The sequence below is a fragment of the Amblyomma mixtum genome, chromosome 6 (genome assembly GCF_055824585.1).
Source record: "Amblyomma mixtum isolate Tamu chromosome 6, ASM5582458v1, whole genome shotgun sequence".
Taxonomy (NCBI): Eukaryota; Metazoa; Arthropoda; class Arachnida; order Ixodida; family Ixodidae; genus Amblyomma; species Amblyomma mixtum.
Window position 1 is genome coordinate 101,568,409 of NC_143017.1, and position 25,959 is coordinate 101,594,367.

Sequence of the window (25,959 nt, forward strand, 5' to 3'; positions counted from 1 at the left end):
ACTTGTATAACTAACAAGAATGAACGAAATTTGTACCTTTTATGGATTTAGTTGGTTGCAGCCCCACTTGGACACTCCAGGAAAGAACTAGTACAGTGGATGAAAACAGGCCGTTTTCACGTCACGTGTTCAAAATGCTTGCCGTCCATTGCGATGCACAGTAGAATGCGGTCGTTGATGGAATTCTCAGCAGAAATAAGAATCTCTCGGGGAATAATTTCAATTTATATCTTGATACACACCTTCAGGTCTTCGAGATTCGCTGGCTCCGTATTGAAAACTTCCTTCTTAACGTATCCCCAGAGGAAGGTATCCAGTGGTGACAAATCGGGCGATATTGGAGGCCACGCTGTTGTTCCTCCCTGCTCAATCCATTGGTTGGGAAAAGTGCTCTCCGGGAATTCCACCGCGGAACGAAAAAAGTGTGGCTGGGCTCTGCCAAGCTGAAACCACATTTTTTTTTTTTTTTTCAAACCGACCAGTGGTAGCTCTGGGACAAAGTCAGAGACGGCGCCTTTTAAGACGCAGTCTCTGTATTTTTCCCAGTGAGGTTTCCGTCGATGAAGTAAAGACCTACAATACGGCCGTCATAAATGCCACACCAAACATTTGCTGATAGCGTCTTGGTGCTTGCGCTGGCGTAGCCAATGTGGGTTCTTGTCGCACCAATAATGCGCATTGTGCAAGTTGACATTGGAGTCCCTGCGAAACTGGGCGTCGTCTGTCCAAAGCCCTTTGGGCAGGAATTGTGGAACTTCATCACGTTTAATTAGGCACCAGTTGCAAAAATCGAGCCGTTTTTGAAAGTCATTCGGTGTCAGTTCCTGGTGAAGACACACATGATAGGGGTGGTAGCTGTGTCTTGATAGTGACCTCCAAACTAATGCCGGGCTGGCTCCGTAAGCGTTGGCGACTTCCCTGACACTTGCTTCTCGCCTGACAGAAATGTACGCGAGGACATCAATGCCGAAATCGTCGGTTGCTCTCCGTGATCTCTTCCTTTTCTGAGCATGAACTGATCCAGTAGACTTAAATCGATTAGATGTCGATACGAACTTGGGCGAGTTGGCACACGACGACCAGGATGTTGGGCAGCACAGAGTCTGGATGCCAGCTCCGCGTCCATTTGGCGCTCACATAAGCGATCACACGCTCACATAAGCGATCACAATGTCCACCTTCTCGGCAGTGGAGTATTGTGGTTGAGCTGGCGCGGCCATTCACACAATTCACACAATGCGGCGTGACGTTTTAACCCTAGGCGGCACTTCCACACATTCAAGTGATCCGAAACACTGGCACTGCAATGGCCTTGTCACACGCGCACCTCCAAGACAAGCACCTTAAATGCAAACGACTGCTCTCTACTGGGAAACTGAAGCTAACACACGCTACCACAACCGCAAGAACAACTGCGCGATAGCACACAGCCACTGCCGCGCAAGCTCTCCTTGCCACGCTGACAAAGCTTTTCTTTTTCGGACGTAGTTCCTGATGCGCAGCGATTATAAGAAAACAGATGATCAAAACACACACACACACAAAAGACGTCTGCAGATGCGCTTATCAGGGCTCTCAAAATCGACGTTCCCGTAACTGACGATGACTATAATTTTCCTTACTCCAAGGACGAAGCAGTCGATAACGCCGGCCGCAGTCTAAGCTGAGCGCCGAGGTTCTCTGGCGAAGAAAGTCAGCACACGCGTTTCGAATAGGGCGCTGCAATCACTACGCCACGTCACCAGCGGACGCTTCGCTTACGCCGTAACTTACGGCGCTCCTCGTGCGCTCAGTTTCGGTCTCGTGCGGGAAAAAGCGTCGGATTTCTTCGCGCTGCAGGGCTCTAGAGATTGAGTTTTTCTTCGTTTTAAAAACTGATATGACATCGCCTTGTTCACGGCATCAAACTCCCCTCTGGGACTAATCACCCAGCTACGATAACTAAAAAGTTAATTAGTGGGTTTTTGTAAACTACCTGGATAATTAGAGGGGTTTTGCTGCATATTGCGTCCGCCGAGGCAGAGAGTGTAATCCTATCTATTTTTTATTTTTTTTTGCTATATTGAACCAAATATGTTCAGGAATTTTTGAACGTGTTCTATGAAACACCCGGTATATCTGCAGACAGCATTGCTTGCCTGCCGTCATGATGGCTGAAATAAACACGTCTTATTACGACACAACGCGCTCACCGAGCTCCAAGAAATCCCATCTACTGTTCCTGCATCGGTCGGGAAACGCTTTGTTCAATGAGGAAGCTTTCGACATGACCGCCAATATCGTTCATTCTTGCTGCGTTATGTCTGGCTACATGCTGATAAGGTTCCCGGTACGGAGCGTAACGAATGAACGGATCGTCTGATAATTTACTGAGGACCTTTAGCGCTGGCAGCAAAATATAAAGGCGATTATTTTGCTTCGTAGAAGTTTTCTGCCGCAACGAGACTTTTTACCCACTCTTGCGCGTTCGCAGCGGAGTTGCATCACGTCAACGATAGCTAACGACTCCGAATGCGCTAGAAAATTTGTTCGTGCTTTGTTTATTTGCTCATGTTGTGTTTTCTGCTTGTTTTTCATTGCGCAATACCTCAAGCTCCTATCGCGTAGCAACAGCCCTGCACACAGACTCGTCCAACTCATCCTTAGCATCCCCCTCCGAAATGAGCTTACTCTGTAGCCTTGAGCTGGCCTCGCCTAAGCTAGTGTCTGATGCTTTCAATCACGAATGCTGCGCTTTCTGTGTTGCGCCGCACACTGAAGTGGTGCTTCTTCTTCACTTTGCAGCACCTCTGCCATTTAGGCGACATCTCTGGGATAACTTCAGCGCCTTGACAGTCCCTGTGAAATACGCGGGTTCGATCCCGGCCGCGGCGGTTGAATTACTTTGGAGGAGAAATTCTAGAGGCCCGTGTACTGTGCGATGTCAGTGCACGTTAAAAAATCCTAGGTGGTCGAAATTTCCGGAGCCCTTCACTACGGCGTCCCTCATCGCCTGTGTCGCTTTGGGACGTTAAATCAACCAAACCAGTCCCTATGTGGCACTCACTAGGGTCGCTTGCGCTATTGGGTGCTTTTTTATCTCTCTCTTTTATCTTTCTTTTATCGTTCTCTCTTCCCTTCTTTTGTCTCTTGTTAAAGCTGAGCATCGGAGCCTTTTACGATGTCCCAGCGTGGCTTTCGCAACAAAAGCTGGATTTGCCCATTCGGCTTCCGTCCCCGCGAAAAGAGCCGTCCCGATTCTTCCTTCCCATCCTTCGCTCCCAATATTTTTGCGCTAAAGCAGCTTGCAGCTTCCGTTCGCTTTTCCTTTTTCTCCGCAGAGGCGGTTTGATGTGAGTCTGTGTCTGACGTCAAGCTATTTATACGTCCTTCGATAAATGGTGACAAAAAAAAAAGAAGCCGCAGATTTAATACCGTCTGGGCGGAACACGTGAGGATAGATGTGCGCTGTGGAAATGAGAGACGTAATGGCGTTGAGTTATTAGCGCCATTGTCACTTTCTTTTCTTTTTATTTCTGAGAAAGTAATTTTGAGACGTTGTCTCCTGCAGCGACAAGCGCAGTTTCCGACGGCAGCACTATTTATTACTTCTGATTTTTGTTTATAGCGAAGCACGTTGCATAGCGCACGTTGTCGGGTATGATAAGAAAAGAAAGGAGCGGCGAAAAGTTTCGACGGGTTTTTAAGTCTTTATATCGACTAATTGGAGCCGATTACAGCCACAGAAAAAAACTGTCTGGAATTAAGCTGCGTCCTGTCTTTCGTGCATGGCATCATTTTCACCGCGGGGACATGCTACTGACGTAAGTTTTGAGAAATATGGGCATAATTTTTACGCGTGCTTGTTCGTAGAGGAGGAGGGTGGAGATCAGGGCAAGATTGACAAATAGAGACGCCTACGTAGGTGAACATTTCCAGCTATCAGTTCTGACTCCCCCACCCGTTATCTAGCCTTATTCCGCGAAAACTTTGCATGCTCTACAACAGACGACTTTCACAGCTGCGCAGAGTCGGGGGGGGGGGGGCTTAATTCAGCAGGGATGAAGTGGACGCAGCTGGTGCAGGAGTTGGAAAACAACGGGCAAGTCATCTGACTGGCGGTGGACGCACCAGGAATGATGATGACGATGATGATAATTATGATGATGAATGCGACTAACTCATCATTCCTGGCGTACCTAAAGTGTTACCACAACTGTACACCGTACAGTTCCTGCTTCCCAGTTATTTAAATAGTATTGTGTAAGCTCATTTCTCTTTGCGAATTTGTTTTTCCTTCTTTTTGGTTTCAATTTTATTTTCCTGCTTGCATGCGAGGTGTGTGTAAATTCCTGCACTGTATACGGTTTCCTGCTCTGTCAGCCTATGTCAAGCGTATGGGGCCGTCGGCCTCGTCAAGCCGTTTGTGTGGCTTTTAGTCTACAGCCCACAGTATCGATGTAAACGATGCTGAAATAAAGAGATTTGAAATATTCTTTAGTAAAAGCGCCTAGACGTCGCACTTACACACTGGCATTAGACGTCCAAAAAGTGAGGGACTACGAGGAACAGGTGAAGCCTGCGTAGCGATTTCATTAAAAAGTGCTCCATTCTGCGCGGTTTGAACATCTTTCTTGACGCCGGCAGCGCACTTAACTTGCCTACCATCCACACTTGTTCGCTACGATGTCCGAGAAAGGTTTCGAATGCGTCCTTGGGTTCGATTCAAAGGGATGTAAAATAATTCGCCGTGAAATCAGCAGCAAAACACAAAAACGGTGTTAACCGTGTGCCTTACTCCTCTTAATCACGTGCCAGCTGACCCAGATTTCGACTCTCCTGCGGGACATACTCACGGCAAACAGAGGGCCTCTTTCGGAAGAACCCGCCGCGGTGGCTTAGTGGTTATGGCACTCGGCTGCTGGCCCGAAAGACGCGGGTTCGATCCCGGCCGCGGCGGCTGAATTTCGATGGAGGCAAAATTCTAGAGGCCTGTGTGCTGTGCGATGTCAGTGCACGTTAAAGAACCCCAGTGGCCGAAATTTCCGGAGCCCTTCACTACGGCGTCCCTCATAGTCTGAGTTGCTTCGGGAAGTTAAACCTCAATAAACCAAGCCAATCTTTCGGAAGATGGAACGTCGTAAGCAAGGGGAACGTCGTAAGCAAGGGGAACTAGGAAGGGATGCCGTAGCAGCCCTTGATTGAATAGTAAGAGACGAGCACATGTGCTGTAACCGAAGTGCTTTCGTGAGTGGCACGTCTCCGACGCAAGGCTATGACCGTCAACGACGCAATTTCGTCGACCCTAGTACCCTATGCCAATTTCAGTTTACTTCAGGAGGTCTGAGAAGAGTGAACAAAAAAGAAATACTAATAGGTTTGTCCGCCCAGCCGTTTTGTTCTCAACGACGGAAGACGAGAGCAAAAATAAGAAAAAAAAGCGTCGAAAAAAAAACTACTTAAATTTTCTGCTGTGTTTAGTTCATGACTTTACAATAACTATAGAATTTAGTGTAACTGCTACAAAAAAAAAACTACACACTACATAAGAGTACCACAGAAAAGAATGCCGTAGTATAGAAAAATTCTATACGAAACAGCATCAAAATCGGTCGTTACGACAAAACGACAAAACATTTTGTTTTATTTTTGACACGGTTGTCATGTTTTTTCCCCATTGGGAATGAACAGGGAAAAAAAAGTAAAAAGTGAAGAGCCATTCCCGCCTCCCTCCGAACAAGAACATCGCGACAGTTTTACGAGCGCCCTTCGCATTTCAATAATTTTCCAGCGTCCGCTTTGCGGGAAAATAGCCAGGCCATAAACAGCAGTCTCGGTTACAGGCGCCGTTGCATTGTTCTTGTATAGTGCGCTCCTGCGGGAGATATTTCCTCCCAGGTCTTGACACAACTGACGACCTGCCAGCTCGTCGTCTTCGTACCCAGCTGCAAGGTGCTTAAAGCATGCGCACAGATACTCTCTCAGGGGCCCGGCAATGTGTCAAAGAGACAGCGGCCGTTGTTGTGCGAAAGGTGGGGGCTTACTTCTGCCGAAAAGCATGTCTGCTGTTGCACCGCGACCGTACGCTCGTGAAAGAAAGTCAAGACCCAGGAAAGATGGGCCCACCATGACGCCGCAGTGCTTTCCGCTACGTCGGGTTAGGTTTTGTTAGGTTTTCGGGATTAGGTTTTCGGGGTATGATAACTTGGTAAGTGAATATAGAGGTCCGTAGCGCGCCATATGAGATCTCTATCCATATTTTCTTCGGGGCAAGCTAGAAAAAAAATCTCTCTACATCATAAGCTTGACAAGTTGTCCCTTCTCGAATCTTCTTGCTTTTAAGCATTTCTTCAAGGCAGCGTAGTGTGCATGTTAGCGGTTTGATGCAAATTTTGTGCTTTGCAGCGCAGAACGCAACTTGGAATTTTGATTTCGAAAAATCAGTCAGGCGTGGTGCATAGCCTATATTGTGTAAAGGATCGAAAACCCTAAATGCCTCAGAAGAAGAGCGTCTCGGATTTCGCCTCGTGGTTTTTACCCTGTTCGGTGCAGAAGAAGGGGCGCAGCTCTTCATTATTGAAGCTAAGAAAGCTGGAACGTGCGTTCTTGCGAAAGCAGCCACTTCACCGTCTGATGCATTAAAAGTTCTTATCCTTTCAAGGCATTGAGGGGAGCATAACAACGTCATTACAGGGCATCGTCCCTAATGGTGTACTGCCTTGCGAAATTTCGAGCGGCGCCTGTCTTCAATCGCTGCTGAGCATTGGGCACATAGAGTATAAAGGGCTGCGCTGCCTGGGGGTTTCGTTGAACTACTAGCTCATGAAAAAAATATATATATATATAGCCCGTTTATGGGGATGTTCTATGCTGCTTATGCTGCAACAATGCATCCGTACCCGTGAGATATGGTCTTCGAGTCTTGTTTCTGCAAAAAAGCGTTCCCCAGGCCCTATATAGAGAGAGCGCGTCGGCAGTAAGGCACGCTATCTATATTTCGCTCTACCGCTATCTGTGTGGGCACACAAACCGAGCCGCGATCTCCACCCCTAGTCCTCTGCTCGGCCATTACAAAGAAATCCTGGACTATTACAAATTAACGCGCAAGTGCTACCAGCCGGACCCGCCGCGGTGGCTCAGTGGTTAGCCACCACGGCGGCTACTGAGCCGGAGTTCCCGGGTTCGAACCCGGCCGCGGCGAAACGCAAAGGCGTCCCTGTACTGTACGATGTCAGTGCATGTTAAAGAACCCCAGGTGGTCAAAATTATTAATGCGAAAGCATTACTAGGCTATGTCGGCGGTTTTATGCCATCAAAACCGTGTCCGCAGCGATTGTGGGAAACAATAAAGAAATATCGTCTCAAATGTTGTTATAATCGAAGGAGGATGATGTGAGGATGCGGCGCAAAAATGTTGGTTCTGATCGGATCATTAATTAATTATTTAGAGCCAAAAAAGTAACCAAATGTGGGCGTGGTCGGGTCGGAAGGGGCGCGAAATTTGAATCGGCGGAAGTGTGGTGCCACGTGACACACCATGTGATGTACCACGTGATGGCCCACGTGAACGGAAAAATGGGCGGAGCCAACGCGCGGCGCGAAATTTTTAATGTCCGAAATGAACACCGAGGTGAAACGATGAGGGCTTGGGAGTCAACCGGAATCTAATCAACAATAACAAGTCATAGAAACGGCAGTAATAAATGAAGATGAAGTAAGGTGAATTAGGGTGAATTAAGGTGAATTAATTATAAATTAAGGTGGATTAATGTGGGTAGAATGTGACTTAATGATACATTGCAATGCATATAAAGTTTATTTAGAGTAGGTCAATTGAGAATTAATTGTGAATTAGATGCGAATTAAATTATTAGATACCGAATAAATGAATTATGTTTAATTAAATGAATTAATTGCGTCAGACTTGTGAATTGAAGGAATTAAGTGTTAGTTAAATTAATTAATTGTGAATTAAATGCGGGTTAATTATAGAGTAAGGTGCATTAACTGTGCTTTAAGGTGAATTATGTGATTCGATTGTCAGACGTGACATCACAAACGACATAGAGGAAAAGTGGAGCAAGTAGAGGCAAAGAGGACCAATTAGAGACGGCGAGGAGGCGTCAATGCTTTCGCACCACTCTAATGCGGTTTCCTCAGTGCCCACTAACGTTATTCCGGAGCCCTCCACTACGGCACCTCTTTCATTTTTTTCTTTCACTCCCACCATCCTCCCTTCTCTTAGGGCGCCGTTCGGGTGTTCACCCAGGTGTGGGACAATTACTGCGCCATTTCCTTTCCTCGAAAGCCAATTTTCATTTTTAACCCCCACCGCTAGGACTACCAGATCTGTATCCGTGTCATGGCGCAGAGTATACAAACGAACGCATATCCGTGCCTGTACGGTGAAGTTCTGGGTCAGTTGGTCCGACATGTTCACATGCGATGCATAAGAGCAGGTGTAAAAGCAAAAGTATATCTCTAGATATCACCTCAAGGCATATAATTTTTGAGGCCACAATGGTTTCCTTCATTAGATCTATATTGTACACACACATCGTTTAATAAACCCGCAGTTTTAATTAATGAGAGCTGAGTGCGAGAGATAAAACTGGCTTTATCTCAGTTGGGTTCAACAGTACCATGCTGAGATAGGATGATTGTAGGACATTTGATTAAATTCCATCGTCGAGCCGCCCAGCAATGTGCAAACTGAGGAAATCCTCATGAGGACATTTAGCCATCGATCGATGCACTCAAAAGGTACTCAGGATGTCCTGTTCGGGATGAGGACGTTCTGATCATTTGAGGATGCCCTCAGGACGTTTGTTGTTGTCTGGGCTGGCACAGAATATTCGCTACTTTTGTGATGCGGTCACGACGGAAGCCCAGGCGCCGTGATAACTTGTTTCTTCCTTTAGACCACGGATTCTCAAACTAGGTTCCACGAGCCTATTTGTTGGTTCCACGAGCACCCTGTCTGGCCTACCGCCCCTTCTTCCACTTGCCGCTACACAGTGACACAGTATCCAGGTTGTTAAAACTCATTTTGAAGCGTTAGCTCGTTCCTAAGCTTCGCGCCGTAGGCGTCACAGACCTTGGTAGCCCGCAAAGGTGCTGAGCGCCAGTGCACGTCGGCGAGACGATTTGAAAGGGGCATGCATGGTGCACAATGCAACGCGCGTTGGAGTACGTGCGCTCGAGCTACTTTGCTGTGCCCGGCAGCTCTTAAACACTTCGACCCTTCTTTCTCGGGCAGCTGTCCGCACTGTGTGGAGAAGTCTTCGGACATCTGCCACATGGTGTGGGCCTGCCCATCCAACCCTGCTATCCCCCCTCACCCCAACCCAAACCGGGAAGACTGGGAGGCGACCCTGCTCGGCTGCTCTGACCGGCAGGCCCAACGGGCCTTGGTCGGGCGAGCTCGGGCGGCGGCCTACGCTACTGGCGTGCTGAACTAGGGACCTCCACCTAGTACTCGTAAGGGCCCTCTGGGTCAGCTCATGCATTAGCTCCTTAAAAATGTTTTCCACCACCACCACCGCAGCCAACGATCAGATATTCGAGTTTCACGCTCGCAACCGTCCGATTTTTTTTTTCTATTCCTGGACTTTGAAACAGTTAAATTAACTCCATGGCATGTCGCTCCAGCAGGATGGGGCCAAGCGATGATAGCAGAAGCATCACTCGTGACGTCGTTTCGCAGTCAAGTTCACAATCATTTTCAGCTTGCATTTGCACTTCTGTAACTCGTCGGCAGATGGCATCGCAGATGACGCAAGGATAGAGTTACTGTATATGCTACGACCTCCATGATGCTACGCAAGGATAGGGGTCTCGATGCTGGTGCCTCCGTACAGGGTGTTGACACCCTTTGGCATGCGACGCGCCGTCGCCATCTTGGGGCAAGTCGCTTTTCGTGCCGTTGCTGTGGGGTGTGCGAAGCTGTTCTGTTGTGCGCTGGCTGCTGGGCGACTGAACTCTACTTAAATCGCGAAAACTAGCATATTGTGCTTCATTGTGCACCGGCGCGGCAAAGAAAGGAGACGCGGAGAAGAGTATGGGAGGCGAAAGTGAAGTGTGAAGACTGGACGGCGAATGACAAGGCGAAGATCTGTGAGATAAAGCCACAATAGTTGTGCTGCTTTTTGCACATGTCGCATGCATTTATGGGTTTCCGGCAGCAACAACATTATTCCACGGCGCTAAGTTTGTGCGGTTTGAATCAATATTTTATGTAGTTTGTTCGAACCTGATACTTCAAACAATAAGGGCAGAAATGTTGTGGTAATGCCCTACCTCCACACAATCAGTCGTCATCTAAAAAAAAGTCGCACAGCGCGCCGGCGTGGATGTCGTCTTCACGGCCCCCAACAAGCTTTCCTCCCTCTGTTCCAAAGTGAATTAGGTTAGGTTAGGTTAGGTTAGGTTAGGTTAGGTTAGGTTAGGTTAGGTTAGGTTAGGTTAGGTTAGGTTAGGTTAGGTTAGGTTAGGTGTGTCACCTTGCACCCCCGAGGGTGCAAGGTGACACACTCTGACCAATATGTCCCCTGGGATTCAGGAATAATTTACTCGGTGCCAGTGTCACGTGGGAAGAGGTACGTCGGTAAAACTGGAAGGTGTATCAATATCCGACTCCAAGAACATCAAAACAATGTTAAAAGCACCGCAATTTCCGGACACCTGGCTAAGCACTGTAAGAAGTGCAAAATTGGAGAAAATACCTCTGAAGGAATCTGCACCCCTGACTTTAATCGTTGCACCATTATTGGGCGAGGACGAGATAGGTGGACGAGGGAAATCATCGAAGCACTCAAAATCCATTATGTGCGGTCAACAATGCGTCAGTACTCCATCTCTCTCCTTGTCAAAAAAGAGCTGGATTTTCTGGGTGACTTGACAAACACCTAAGGTTTCTTGTGTGCCACACACAGCTGAATAATTCACGGATCCCTCGTTGGTGCTGCTTTTATTTTGCTTTTAGTTCCCCCTCCCCCCCCTTTTGGGAACGTTTTTAAAGCTTTTACCTTTTTCACGTTTTTATATTTTTTGTTTTCACCTGTGTAATCTCATCTGCGTCCTTTATAGTTTTTACCATTCCCCGCCCTTCCCTGCTGAAAAAAAGTTCTATGATGCAATAACCTCATAGATCATTCATCATAGAATATCATACAATCTGTATGACATATCATACAATCTGTATGATATATCATACGAATTGTATGATATAATATTGTATGAATATCGAACGAATTGTATGATATATCATACAGATTGTATGATATGTCGTACAGATTGTATAATATTCTATGATGAATGATCTATGAGGTTATTGCATCATAGAACTTTTTTTCAGCAGGGTTCTGGGTACTTTTTCATTGTTTTTTGTTTTTGTAATGTGACCTGACCACCGTTTCGCGGCCATTTACACCGTCTTTTTATCGTTTATAACTTTCTTTTGTTCCCTATTGTATTTTTTTTTTGCCACCTTGTGACGTGGCCACACTGATTGCCGGTAATCGCTGCAGCAGCCCTGTTACCCACCCTCTCATGTTTTCTACTTAAGCGTCTTTTCACCAGAATAAAATTTCAGTTGTGAGTCAGCGCTCGTGCGTGTGTGTCGCTTCTTCGTGTGCCCGTGTTTCTTCGCGCTGGTTCTTTCTTTTAATTGTTGACCAGGCTCGAACTGTGCGCAACAGAGATTTTGGTGTGCCTCCTCCACGGCTGAAGCAGCTCAAAGCGTCGTTGAAATGGGGCTATCACACGCGTTGCATTGAACTCCCTAGCATCGACAGTAGTGCGCTGTTTTCTTGAAGCGGGTCATTTAAATTGAGAACCGCGTAAAGGCTTATAAGCTAATATATGGACAATTCCTTCTGCTACACGCCAGTCACACGAGAAAAATTTAGTCGCACTTTCAATGAGTGAAGCTCGACTTTAGTGTCATTGGCGGAGTGCCACACGATCATCTTTAGTGTTTGCAGCCGCGGTGCTAAAGCGTGAAGCAAGTCGAGTTTGGTATTTGCCAAAGTCGACAGATGCCCTTTAGACTCAATCCTGAGAGCTGCTGGCAACCGTCCAGGCACGCAGATTAAGAGGCATTTTTATGCCTTGGTTTTGGGAAAGGATATAACCGCATCTCCCCTCATGCTAAAAAGTAGGAAGTGAAAACACAGTCTGCGGATTTTTGGTTGCAAGAAACTTTCCTGCTAGTCAGCCGTCCTGAAATTTTGCCAATTATCTATTCGTGAGTACTAAATATCGCGAAGCACAGGTAATAGGTACCTTCTTTTTCTCAAATTATTAGCGAGAACAGTTCTTCGCGAGGTATATGATTTCGCAAAAGGGACGAAAGTTGTATCCTCGAGAAAATTAAATCGTTTACAGCATGTGGCTGGCAGCTGGACTAGTCGCCTGCGCCTGCGCATTTACTTGAGGTGGCTAAGTCCACCAGGAGAATGGAATTATGGGTGCGGCAGCAGAACTGCAGCGTGCACTAGTCTTGAATAACCTGGTTCACGAAATGTCTCTTCCTACATAGGCGTGCAGCCAGAGGCAGTGGTGAGATTTGTTTAGGCATAAAATGCGTGTGTATTAGCTTGCGACACGTGTCAAAATTCTGTCTACTAATCGTAGCTCATCTACTTCTGCGGTGTCTATTTTACGGTTTAGAATAGACCATTACGATACAAAGCATTTTTGGTGTACGCGGCTGACTGAAGTTGTTTATCGATAGCAGAGACGCAATTGAATCCAAATGCATGTTATGCACCTTGTAAACGCATTCATGCAAGGCGGTACCGGAAGGCATTGCTTTATAAAGCAGTCACTCCATTCAAAATAACCGCTTCGAGCATTTAAGACGGACAAAGAGTATGTGCTAACTTAGCTATAAACCTTTCATTTTCTCTGAGAGCTACGCATGCAAACGTACGTTAGGCCCTTTTTTTTTTATTTCTATGAGCAAACAGTGCTCAGAATCGTGAGCATGTGTGCAAAGACTCTACAGCTGATTAGAAAAACAGCGCGAAGGACGCAGACGAAGAAGAGAAGACACAAACACAGCGCTGACTGACAACTGATATTTATTTGCAGAAGTGTACAAATATATATACAAGGCTTGATGCGCGACAGAAAAAAAAAACACAGATGTGATCCGCATGCCGAAGATGAAGCGAATCATCTAGTCTTTCGCCTTGCCAAGAACGCCAGCTCTTTGTCATATAACGCGAGTGAAGGAGTGCTGACGCAACTGTCCCCAAGCTCCAAAATTCTTTTAGCTTCTATTATCTGCCTTGTGATGCGGTCTTTGCTTCTCTTATAAGTATTGCATTTATCGAAAGGCGGTTTGCATTCTATTTTTCGTTCCTTAGTGCATTCGAGGCAGTGAAGAGGCAGGTTACGGTCGTTGGAATTTTCGGCATCCTTATTATGTTCTCTTAATCGATCGTTCAGGCATCGTCCCGTTTGCCCTACATACACTTTCCCGCATGAAAGAGGATTCTCATATACTAGTCCCTCAGTGCAGTCAACGAACTTATTTTTATGTCTTGTCTTGCAAGCAAGAGCTGGCTCAGTACCGGTATTACTGACGCGACTAATCATTGACAGTTTACACGAAGCGGAGAAGGCTACTCGTACATCAGAACGTTGTGAGATAGATTGTGAGATAGGGTGTGAATGTAAGGAATGACAACTGTCTTTTTCGGCTTGTTCGAGATATCAGGTTGTCGGTTATTTCCGTTGTTAAGTTCGTGCCTGAGCAAGCCTTCCACAACAGAAACCAGCATATGGATCGGGTAGCCTGCGGCAGCTAATCTATAGATGCTTGCTGGGCAAAACTGATGTCGAGTAGGTGCTCACAGGATTTCTTAAGGGCATTCGTCTGCGTCCTTCGCGCTGTTTTTCTAATGAGCAACCAACTATAGCCCGCACTTCAACGCTTGTAATCTAGCACAAATTCATGCCGAACGAAAACAGCGGCCGACGCTCTTTAGCTCGGCATTTCTGAGCTTGCCCCTAGATGGTGGGCATGCAGGCGGTGTCTCCACCCTGTACGCACCCTGAACGCATGCTAGAGGAGAACAGAGATAAGTATAATTTAGCACATACTCGACAAGGTCTAACAATAGTCCAGTCTCCTCCGGCCTTAGTGTATGCGGGTGATACGGTACTTTTTGCAGATAGCCAAAGAGAGCTACTACTCCCCTTGGATATCTGTGGAAAGGAAGCAGCAAACACTGGTTTCAAATTCAGAGTTGAAAAATCTGGTGTTGTGTACTTAAAAGAAAGCGGGACTGTAACAGTAGCAATACAGGTACGTGAAATACCGCGCATAGAGAAAATACAGAAATCTTGGGACGTGGATTTATAAAAAAAAATAATATTAAAGGACCCATGAAAAACGTCTCAAGGTGAAAAGAGAGACGCGGCTATAATGATGAATGGAACACAATGGGTATACAGTAGGTATGAAGTAATGCGAGGACAATGGAAGGGCGTCGTGGTTCCGGGGCTGACTTTTGCGAACGCGGCATTGTGCTTAAAATTACGTGTTGTACGAGGACTAGAGATTAACAAGAGAACGGCGGGCAGACTGACTTTAGAGGCCCGTGGAAGGACATTAAGCGAAGCTGTACAGAGGGAAATGGGTTGGCCGTCCTTTGATGCGCGGGACGCACAGAGCAAAATATTGTTTGATTAGAGACTACGAAAAATGGATGAGGTGGGCAGCCAAAGTATTCAGGTATTTGTACGGTAAAACGAGGACACGCGACGGAGGAAAAGGACAAGAAAGCTGAAAGCTTACGACAGGCTGCGCAGGCAGAAACAAGGAAGACTGTATGAAGATAACAACAACGAAAAAAGAGAGTTCGCGGAACCGAGACGGCTAAGTGGAGACAAAAAATGCTAACAAAAGAATGATTGCGTGAATGCAGAGCTGGAAGGAGCGAAATCCGTAGGGAAACGCTGTATGATAACTCAAGAGGTAGTAAGGCTAGATCAGATTGTCTTGAAAGAAGACAATATAGGACTATGAACAGGTAGGTACGAGGGGGTACCCAAAAGAAACCGGACTTATTTTTGTTTGAACTTATTTCTTCACATTTTAAGCACAGACCTTCAATCTCCTTCAAAGTATTCCCCACTTGCAATGATACGCTTGTCGAATCTTTCATTCCATTTTTCAAAACATTGTTTAAATTCATCTTTTGTGACGCTTGACAGTGCCTCCGTCGTTTTTTTCTTCACCTCAGCAACATCAGCGAAACGCTTTCCATTCAGCTATTCTTTCATTCTAGGAAACAAGGAAAGTAGCACGGGGCAAGGTCGGGAGAGTATGAGGGTTGAGGAATAGGGGTCATGCCATTTTTGGTCCAAAATTGTCGTAGAGACAGGGCGGTGTGAGCAGGGGCATTGCCATGATGGAAAAACCAGTCACCCAACCGCCACAAATCTGGCCGCTTCCACCGCACACTGTTGCCCAATCTTTTCAAAACATCCAAGTGGAAAGCCTGGCTAACTGTCTGACCCTGCGGAACAAATTCTCAATGGACGACTCCTCTCACGTCGAAAAAACAAATCAGCATTGTTTTGAGGTTGGGTTTCACCTGACGAGCTTTCTTGAGGCGAGGTGAATTTGTAGTTTTCCATTGGCATGATTGTTGCTTTGATTCAGGATTCGATTCAGGAACACTTGGGTTGTCCCATAGCATCGTCCTTGTACGTCTTTCTTAATATTTCAAGAGTTTCCGTTCAACTTTTTCCGAGCAAAAATCATAATTTCACCGGCGCACGCTGTTCACGAAAATCAGCCATTGCAAAAACGACGTTCACACAAAACAGTCGTCACTCTAAAACTCTGCCTAAACTAGTCTGACCTCCTTCAACGACGGCACTCGGCTTACTGACTCTGGAATGTTCGTTCTATGCGCCCCTAGTGGCAAAACGCGGTACCACAGAAGCTTTGCCGACCAAAAAATTTAGTCCGGTTTCTTTTGGGTACCCCCTCGTATATGCGTAGCATGCGGGAGCAGTGTAGAAAACGTTAGACACGTTGTGGTAGACAGTAACGCTCTACATCCATATATGAAAGAGGACATTATGTCCTCTTTCGGTCGCATCCAGTTCCTTGATTTGTGCCTTATATTTGAAGAAACGCGTGTGCGCTGGCAGTATAAGCCACGGTCGAAGAAACAAATTCTGAACTATGATTCGGCCCATTCTAAGCTCGTGAAAAGAGCTATAGCAAAAAATTGCGTCCGGTCTGCTCTTGCCAAGTCGTGCGAGCATCAAGTGCGTGACAGCGTCCATGCCCAACTAAGGCGATTGGAAGGCTGGGTATCCAAGAGAAATTGTGGCATCAGTGGTGGAAACCCAGATTCGCGAGGTGAAATCTGGTGGGCGGTGCAAGCCAAGCGAAAACGCACCTACCAAACAGCGACCTGTCGTTGTGCTCTACTGGCATCAGGTCTCCCACCGCCTCAAGAAGGTCGGCTACAAGTGTGGCGTGCGTGTCGTATTTTCGGCCCCGGAAAAGCTGGGACGCATGTACCGCCTCGTGAATGATGCTAAAAAGATGCCTATGTGCAAAATTAAGCACATCAAACCTCTTGTTGAAAAGGCCGCCACGGTGGCTCAGTGGTTATGGTACTCGGCTGCTGACCCGAAAGACGCGGGTTCGATCCCGGCCGCGGCGGTGAATTTATTCGGAGGAGAAATTCTAGAGGCCCGTGTACTGTGCGATGTCAGTGCACGTTAAAGAACCCCAGGTGGTCGAAATTTCCGGAGCCCTTCGCTACGGCGTCTCTCATAGCCTTAGTCGCTTTGGGACGTTAAACCCCATAAACCAAACCAAACCTCTTGTTGAATGTGAAGTTGGTGTGGTATACAGCATCCCCCTCGCCTGTGGCAGACGGTACATCGGACAGAAGGGACGCTGCCTCAACGAACGCTTTCTAGAGCATCGCCGGACAGCTCACTCGTTATCTGGCGGAGGTCACCTATAGCTGACCACATTCGCCGTTGCTCACACAAACCAGCATGCAAGGCGGTTTTAGAAAGAACAAGTGTGATGCGCAAGTTTAAGACTCAAAAGAGCCGAGAAATTTTTGAAGCGTTCAGCATTATCAATGATAAAGAAAACGGCGTCAGCAGCCCTTCTGTGGCGCTACGCAAACAAGAAATAGATTACCTGAAGGAAAACGAGTTGATTCAGCCAGGTAGGCGATAAATAGAAGGTGCGCCGATGTGGCAAACGAGTGGCATGGCACAGGCGCCTTCTGCATTTTGTTTTTTTTTTGGATTATGGGTTTATCTTGTCACGGATCACTTTTCTTTGCGCCATCTTTTGTATGTTATAGCTGTTTGTGAAATAAACCTCAGTTGAAGTCCGGCGTTCGTCCTGTCTCGTCTTCCTTTGTCCCTGTCTTTTTAACCGCTGGAATGTCTCACAATAGGACATGATGAACTTTCCAGTAGCTTTGGGTTTTAGGGATATGGAAAGCAGAATAACAAGTCAGCAGTAGATACGAGCAAGTGAACAACACAGTGGAAAAGGAGAATGCAGTTGGAATGGGTCGATGTCCACAAGGGCCTTGGCAGGGATGCCCACTTAGAGCACATACAGCAGGGATGACCTGCTGTATGTGTCCAGACTAGAGAAGTCACCCCTACTTGTAAGCAAACCTAGGCTTTGACCTAAGGTACTGAGTCATCGGAATCGACAACCCCTGGAGGTCTTTGCCGATGACATGGTACTCATTGGAGAGGTCCCACAGGAAGTGCACAGACTGCTCGACATTTCCGCCGCGGAGCTCAAGAGCCTCTGCCTCAACCACAGGAAATCCATGGTTGTCCAGCTAGCAGGCGATGTGAATGAACACCTGTCGCTAACATTAATGGAGAGGCAGTCCACACATCATACAAGTGCCTGTGCATAACGGTGTGCGTTGAGGCCGACATGTTCAGGCTACACGAGGCCAAGGTACGCATCAGTCAAAGCGCAATGCATCCTGAGACTTCGGTGGCGGCGCCACCAATACATGATGGCCCGTGACCTCTCGAAGCGTGCACACGTCCCAGGATTTATACGTTCGCCAACGCGGTGGTCTGCCTCTCCTCAGCCACCAGGAATTGGCTGGAGCGCTGACAATCGGAGGTCGGCCGCACTGCGATCGGATGTCATGGACGGGTGGCCGCAGCCCTCCAAGGCGGCCTTGGATGGTCCAATTTTGAGGCAAGGGAGGCATGCAGCAAATTAGTGTACTGGGGTCGACAGCAATTCATGAGCTGCGACCGACAGGCAGCGCGCATCTTTGAAAAAACTATGGGGGCATTTTGGCAGCCTAAAGTGCGCTAGGCGAAAGAATTTGTCGCGCTACTTGGACTGCCAATGACTGCCTATGTTTGTTACGGCTGCACCGCTTGGGAGCCATGCATATCAACCAACTCGCCCAGCTTTCTGCTCTCCTCCACTAGCTGCCGCACACCGACTAACGACGGAGCAGCGCTTGACGCCGCCGCGCCGACACCTCCACCTGTCGACGAAGATGCCGTCACCTTTCGGCAGCTGCGCTCGTCGATGAGTCACCCCATGCGCTAGATGTAACACCGGACGGACGGACGGGAGAATGAGCCATTAAAGGCTTTCGCCTTAATACCTCGCTGCGACGTGCCTGCGTGCTACATGGATGAAGCGCCTCCGCAGAATAAAAGGCAAGTATGGCCTTTTCCAGTCACCTATAAATGCCGAATTGGCAATGGCGTAGAAACAGGAAGCAAAGAGATGGAGGAAGACAGCAAGCAATATGGCAGTAGACGCTGGCCGAAAAGCCGACACCTGCTGTATACCGCAGGTACAAGAGCAATGTCGGACCAGAAAACATATTACACAGTGGCCTTGGCGGCGCATTAGCGTTTGAGGCCCGTGCCGGAGCGCTCCGTTGTCTTCTATCGCCACTGCTGCTCATGCTTTACATGATAAATATGGAAAGAAGGCTACAAGAAAGTAATCTAGGTTATAATCTGTCATACAGATTAGGCGGAAAGGTCGTTGACGAACGGCTCCCAGGTTTAATGTATGATTACAATATTGTACTGCTGACAGACAGCCAGTAATATCTGCAAACTGTAGTTACTTGTTGTGGAGACGAAGTAGACGGTCTAGGTTTCAGTTTTAGCGCAACAAAGTCAGGTGTGATGATTTTCAATGATACAACTGGTCAGGTGCTTACAGTACAGGGGCCGAATACGGGGTATGGGTAAACGAAGGACAGATATCTGTTAGGACGAAAGGGCGAAGAGACGACGGGATAATGAAACATAGGGCATTATGGCGGTATAACAAATATGAAGTACTGAGAGGTATTTGGAAAGGAATAATGGCGGCGGGCCTTACTTCCGGGAATGCGGTTCTGTGCTTAAGGGCAAAAGTTCAATCGAAATTACGAGTAAATCAGAGAGCTGTTGGAAGATCAGCACTAGGTGCCCACGGCAAAACCACTAACGGGACAGTACAGGGGGATATGGGCTTGGCATCGTTCGAAGCACGGGTAATTCAGAGTAAAATATTACGTGAAGAAAGCCTGAGGAAATTGGACGATATCAACTGGACTGCTAAGGTATTTAAATACTTATCCAGAAAGAGCGTTGATTCTTAATGACCTAAAGGAACTAGGTAAGTAAGTAGGCGGGACACAAGGGCGGAGAAAGAAAGGGCATTAAACGACAGGTAAAAAAACACGGAAGGTAAAAACTGTGAAGAGTGGTTTATGGGGACGTGAGCAACGCCGACAACGAAGACTCGGCCACAAGTAATCGGGAAAACAGCGCGGCGAGAGACAGGGTTACGCCCAGAGCAGTTCCTAGCACGAGCGTCAAGGCCGCTTCGAGCTTCGTAGTCGTTGGTGTCGGCGCTTGGTCATCTTCATACCAACTGGATTAATTCAATGGAAAAGAAGCATAGTCGATACTGGAAAAGGCAGGTCAGGAAAGAACCGTTCTATGCTAACTCAAGAGGCTGTGCCCTACTCTTTGAAGCTAGATCGCGGTGTCTTATACAACGCGCCGCTACAATAAGATTTAACAAAAAAGATGACACATGTGCGCTGCGTGTGTTAAATCTGCAGGAACAATTGAACACCTCATACTCTAATGTGATGGTATCCATCCGGATGTTGAGAGTGTAGGGATAACAATGGCCATGTAAATAAATCTGCGATGGAAGTTGGCAAAAGGCGATTGGAAGAGTGGTGGCTCAAAAGCAGAGGTACATAAGGTTAGAAGTATAGGACTGAAAACGTATTTAAAGAAAATGGCGAATTTTAACAACAATTTACTACACAGTTAAAAAAATGAAAAAAAAAAAAGCGGAGCATCATGGAGAAAGGAAAATTTTCTTTCCTCCAAACCGAGCATAGTGCCAATTACCACCACCCCGTTTCAAAGGGAACGCTCCTATCTTCCATCCACTACCCGTCCATCCACCCCTCATTTCTCCATGCCTCAGCCTATGCGGCCAGCTGTATGACACGTGATTTTGGTAAATCAAATGCCCATCGTACCACTTGTGAACCCACTCTTATGTGCCGGCGGCCGCAGCGCGCGCTTTCTGGCAGTCATGGCAAACCATGCTGCACACTACGTTTTCGTGTACGGAACGCTGAAGACCGGCGAGCCCAACAGCGGTGTCATGAAAGACTCTAATAACGGAAATGCTACTCTAATTGGACTCGCAACGACGGTTAAAAAGTGGCCACTTGTCATAGCATCGACGTACAACATACCCTACCTCCTGTACTGCGAGGGAAAGGGACACGTAAGTTGCTGCTGCAGCGAGCTTGCTGACCGACAACATGCTCTTTTTTTCCTTTTTCAATGATGCCCTGCTCGCAGCACTCATATCTAGGTGACTTTGCCGCACTGAATGTAGTCATGTGTAGCAGCGCGCAGGATCAATTCCTCTGGCACGTTTTGTCATTAGGTATCGCTTTTTCGCGGTGCGAGTCGAGCACCAGACGAGGAGGCTGATAAGACCTTAAAGTTTTGTTGTTTTTCTGTTTTTAGAACGTGACCGGGGAGCTTTACAGCGTGGACGACAAAATGCTGTCGACGCTTGATGATTTCGAGTGCCATCCCGAGTACTACGTACGAACTGAAGAAGACGTCGAACTCTCAGCAGACCAGTCGGACGAGAAGTGTAAGAAGCAGCTGAAGGCGTGGATATATTTCCTCAAGAACTACAGAGAAGAGCTGCTACAGAGACCCCACATAGCCGACTACTCTTCCAAAGGAAACCACGGACTTGAATATGTTCCCAGGTACTTAAGACGAGCTCAAGATCCCAAAAACTCTCACACCAAAGAGGTTCTTCTCAGCGAGGCAATTTCTTTAGAGAAGCAGGTGGGTTGACTAGGCATGCGGCGCGTAAAGGGTATTGTGTCGAATGTGTGTTAATGCAGCCTATTCTAACTTTCGAGAAGAGGATGTTTGGTGGTATCATGATTGTACAACTGTGTTTTGTCAGGGATTAGCAAAGTGACTCATGTACTAAAGAAGGGAGTGTGCTTGCGTTGGACGACTTTTCATAGATTCTTTTCCATTTAGTTACTTGACAGTCAAGGGTATTTTTATGGCACTCTGTATTTTGCGTTTTCCTAATGTAAAGAAGGTGACTGTGACCCATAAAAAACAGTGTATTGTAGCCTACATGTTTATTTTTACATCATTTAGAAGTTACTTTTGTTACCCCACTATTTTTTTTTTTTGTGCTCAGACTTCTCTTGGAGATAGTATATTGATAGCATTCTGTACATTTTTTATCAACCTAACTTTCATGGTTCATGGGAAAAAGCCGTCACATGTCCCTTGTGAGGGCAAGTTCAGAGGAGCTTTGAATGAACTTCAGTAAAACGGCGAGTTGAGCAAGTTGGTACATACTTAAAGAAAACAGCGCTGCAACAGGGACAAGAGAGAAGACGGGACAGGTGCTAACTAGCAGTTGAAGGTTTATTGCAAAGGAACACAAAAAATCATTGATGCTATATGAAACTAATCATTCAAAGCTGGTCAGGAGGGGCGTAGTAATGGGACGCTTTCTGGACGCAGTGCCGAAGAGTGCTGTTCGCAGTGCTGTTCGCACATCATGGCGTGTAGCCTGATGCAGCAGGTCGAGAGGCTGCTGGCAGTGGGTTTTCCGTTCTCAGTCATTAGGGCTGTTGCTGGAGCCAAGTTGCAGAAAGTGAACAGTCTTGAAGGCCAGGCGTCGCCGACATCAGTGCGAATAAAGAACTTCGAAGTAATGCTGTACCTACAGAAAGTCTCCCACAAGATTGGTTGGTTTAGTTGATTTATGGGGTTTAACATCCCAAAGCGACTAAGGCTACGAGAAACGCCGTAGTGAAGGGCTTCAGAAATTTCGACCACCTGGGGTTCTTTAACACGCACTAACATCCCACAGTACACGGGCCTCTAGAATTTCGCCTCCATTGAAATTCAACCGCCGCGGCTGGCATAGAACCCGCATCTTTCGGGTCAGCAGCCGGGCAGCATAACCATTGAGCCACCGCGGCGGCTACAGTATTAAGAAAGTGGCAGAAAGGCAGGGTGTAAGCATTGCATTTTCCACACCTTTCCAACTGGCTGGCCTCTGAGCAAGAATTGAAAACAAGGAGATGAAGAAAGGGGCATGTAAGATCAAGCATGTGGAACCCTTAGTTGAGTGCAAGACTGATGTTGTGTACCGCATTCTGCTGGCCTGTGGAAAAGTGTACACAGGGCAGAGAGGCAGGTGTGTTAACATTTGTTTGCAGGAACATAAAAACTCCCTGGGAGGAAGTGGCTTAGGTAGGCATTTGGCTCTTCATTGCAGCAGCTGCTACGAATGCAAACAAACTGTGCAGCTGTTTGAGCGTGTCGCCATTTTAGGGGAGGTAAGGACTAGATATGAGCAGGACATCTTGGAAGCATTCACATTAACAATTATAAAGATAATTGTGTAAGTGACATATCATTGTGTTTAATGCACAAGGAACGTGCCTACCTAGAGGGCAGATAAAGATGATCCAAGGTGCTATCAATGCGCGTTTCATGCGAGTGTTTGAGGATGCGTCGGATGTTTTTAGCGGCAATAGTAAGTTTCAGTAAAGTACAGTTGCAAGTCCAGCACACGTCCATGCCTGACATCTCTTTCTTGTGTCTTTGTATCCGCTGGTACCCCTTTTTGTTAGTTAGCTCTGTTGCCACTATTGTAGTTGTCAAAATATAGTTGCTAATGCCCTACGCCACGTGATGAACACAGCCCCTAGACTTTTATAAATATTCATAGAAAAAAAGAACATTCATTACGCAAGTAAATGCAATAGTTCCAAAGATGTGCCAGCTAATTCCGCCAAATCTCCAGTGCTTGTTACCACATAGTAGCTTGTCTGCACCAGCTACTATGCAGCTTGTGCTCCCAAAGCCCGGCTGATTTTTTTTTTTTTCTCTCTATTTTTACACTCGCAGTGAAGAAACAAGCTCCGTGGACGACGTTGATTGACAATCTAATGAAGGTGGAAATGGTGCTCTCTGTGCCCACCTCTACGGCTTGGCCTGCAAGAAATGAACCAATAATGTTTACTTGCTATGAGCGGCATGTACAAGACGTTCAAGAATTCTGGGAACAAAATATAGGTATTTTGTGGTATCAAGTTTTCGTGTTGGCAAACACATTCTCCCGAGGTGCCATTGTGGCACATCATGTGAATACACTGTGGTACCCTATACTCCGGAATCGTGTACTATCTCAAGAGATGGGATCTGCATAGCAATTCTAATGAGATGGCGTAAGGAGGGCCAAGAAGACGAGAACTGTCTGGCTTCAGCTGCATCAAGCCTCTGCCTAGGGGTGCCACAAGTGTTCCGCCATAAGGCTAAGAAACAAACACCGTTTCCTGGCTACTTTTGGCAAAGATATGAAGCAGCCAATACATACTTTGCATGCCTAAACCATGTATACTTCATTTATTGAAACCAAGTTCACACAGTGCAATTCTGTTCGAGCGTAACATGCTAGCACTGTGCGATGTCAGTGCACGTTAAAGAACCCCAGATGGTCGAAATTTCCGGAGCCCTTCACTACGGCGTCTCTCATAGCCTGAGTTGCTTTGGGACGTTAAACCTCATAAACCAACCAACCAACCATTTTTAAGTGCAACATAATTTATGTAACATGCCTAGCTTTTTTTAAGTGTGACATAATTTATATGGATGCACTGCAAACTGTTCACTTACAAATGGCTCATTAGCACCACACTTTATTACCATGCAATATTTCTATAATTTCTGCACAATATTACTTCATCACCAGCCCTACTGTGCCCACTGCAGGCGGAAGGCCTCTCCCATGTCTCTCCAATTAACCGTGTCCTTTGCCAGCTGCAGCCACCGTATCCACACAAACTTCTTAATCTCATCCGCCCACATAACTTTTTTCTGCCACCCCTGCTATGCTTACCTTCTCTTGGAATCCACTCCTTTACCTTCAAGGACCAATGGTTATCTTGCCTTCACATTATATGCCCTGCCCAAGCCCATTCTTGATTTCGACTAATTCTAATTTTAAGAGGAGCAACAAGCGCAAGTTCTAATAGTTTTAGTAGTACATGACTTTATTCGGGCACAACACTTAGGCACCTAAGACGTCAGTGGCCTGTTGCGCGAGCAGGCGCTGTTCGTCTTCAGCTCCTAGCCAATCCAGCCAGGTCCCGACAGTATGGGAGGGAGTGGGAAAGAAACCAGACTGCAGAGCAACCGGGCAGGAGAAAAAACAGTGGGAGAGGTTGGCATAAGGGGCAGGGCAGTTGGGACATGAAGGATCGTGACGGAATTTGTATAGATAAAGCTGTGCAGGTGTGACAAGTGTGTTAACTTGTATCTGTTGAAGGATGCGAGCCTCCCGCACATAGACTAGGGTTAGGGTCGGACTAGAGTCTATGATCAAAGCAGAGAGCGTTGCCATACTCTTTGATGGTAACGCAAAGAGATAGTCTCGACATGCCCTCCGAAGGCCTTGGCCAGGGGATTAACGGTGCCTGGATAAGTGAGCTGGTTAGCCAGCCCATTGCCATCAATCCCTGGGTGCCCAAGGATCCATCGGAAAAACTGGGCAAGGCTGCAGCGATGTAAGTGCGGCCTCGAGTTCCGTGGACTGTGTGCATGAGCGTTTTTCACTGAATGGCACGAATGGCTGCTTGGCATGCCGCCAAGAACGTCCAGGCTCTCCATACGGCTGTTTCTACCTGTCACTCACCTACTTTGCAGAGCCGTGAGGCGGTCTTCCGGCCTGCGGGAAGCACATGCATGTCGACTGGCTCATGCGCTGGCTCTCAATACATTTCTTTACTTCAAGGGCGTTCAAAGGTGCACTGTGTCGCATGCAGACGAGTTCATTAACTGCAAAAAAGGGGTGGTGTATAGAATTCCTTTGTCATGCGGAAAAATTTATTATGTTCAAACGGCTAGATACATAAACGTCAGGTTAAAAGAGCACAAAAGTTCCCTTGACAACACAAAAAAATCCCCTTCTAATCTCATGCTGCACTGGCGTGAATGAAAAGAACACGATCATCCTTGCCTGCCGGACTTTTGCGATTCGTCGATAGCATACAAGGGTAGTAACCAGGGAAATTTTCTCAGCATACTGGATCGCCAAGAACTCGACAAGGAAATGAGACAGCGTTCCTTGATAAGTGCCTCTCCTCTGCACTGTAATCCTTGATGTTTTTCTGTTTTGTTTCGTTTATTTCACATTTTTCACCTTATTTCCAGATTTTTCCATTAAACCTTCAGTTGTTAGTCGGCGCCCGTGTCGTCTTCTCTTTTGTTAGTCCTTTGTCTGTTTAGCATTGGTCTTCAAGGTGAACTACTTCGAACTAGCCCAATACAGTGTGCTGTTAAATTGTACCGTATGACTCTACTCGGACCCAGATGAATTCTCTC

At 46.9% G+C, this 25,959-nt stretch overlaps 1 protein-coding gene across 2 annotated transcripts; it reads left to right on the forward strand.

The window, feature by feature from the left end:
• Positions 1-20,476: 20,476 nt before the first annotated feature.
• LOC149339865 (gamma-glutamylaminecyclotransferase-like) lies at positions 20,477-23,664 on the forward strand. Of its 2 annotated transcripts, none has more exons than XM_089548514.1 (3): positions 20,477-20,797; positions 21,046-21,381; positions 23,485-23,664. In XM_089548514.1, the coding sequence occupies exons 1-3, from the start codon at positions 20,531-20,533 to the stop codon at positions 23,485-23,487; spliced, it is 606 nt and encodes a 201-aa protein (XP_089404640.1). In that variant the 5' UTR covers positions 20,477-20,530; the 3' UTR covers positions 23,488-23,664. The 2 variants fall into 2 exon arrangements, with proteins under 2 accessions (XP_089404640.1, XP_089404641.1); XM_089548515.1 differs by having other exon boundaries at positions 21,046-21,299.
• Positions 23,665-25,959: the final 2,295 nt, after the last annotated feature.

Excerpts from the sequence above, each read along its gene's own strand:
- LOC149339865 (XM_089548514.1), top strand. The coding sequence starts at position 20,531 with ATGCCCATCGTACCACTTGTGAACCCACTCTTATGTGCCGGCGGCCGC. Across the intron at positions 20,798-21,045 it reads ACTGCGAGGGAAAGGGACAC|AACGTGACCGGGGAGCTTTA; the intron begins GTAAGTTGCTGC and ends TTCTGTTTTTAG.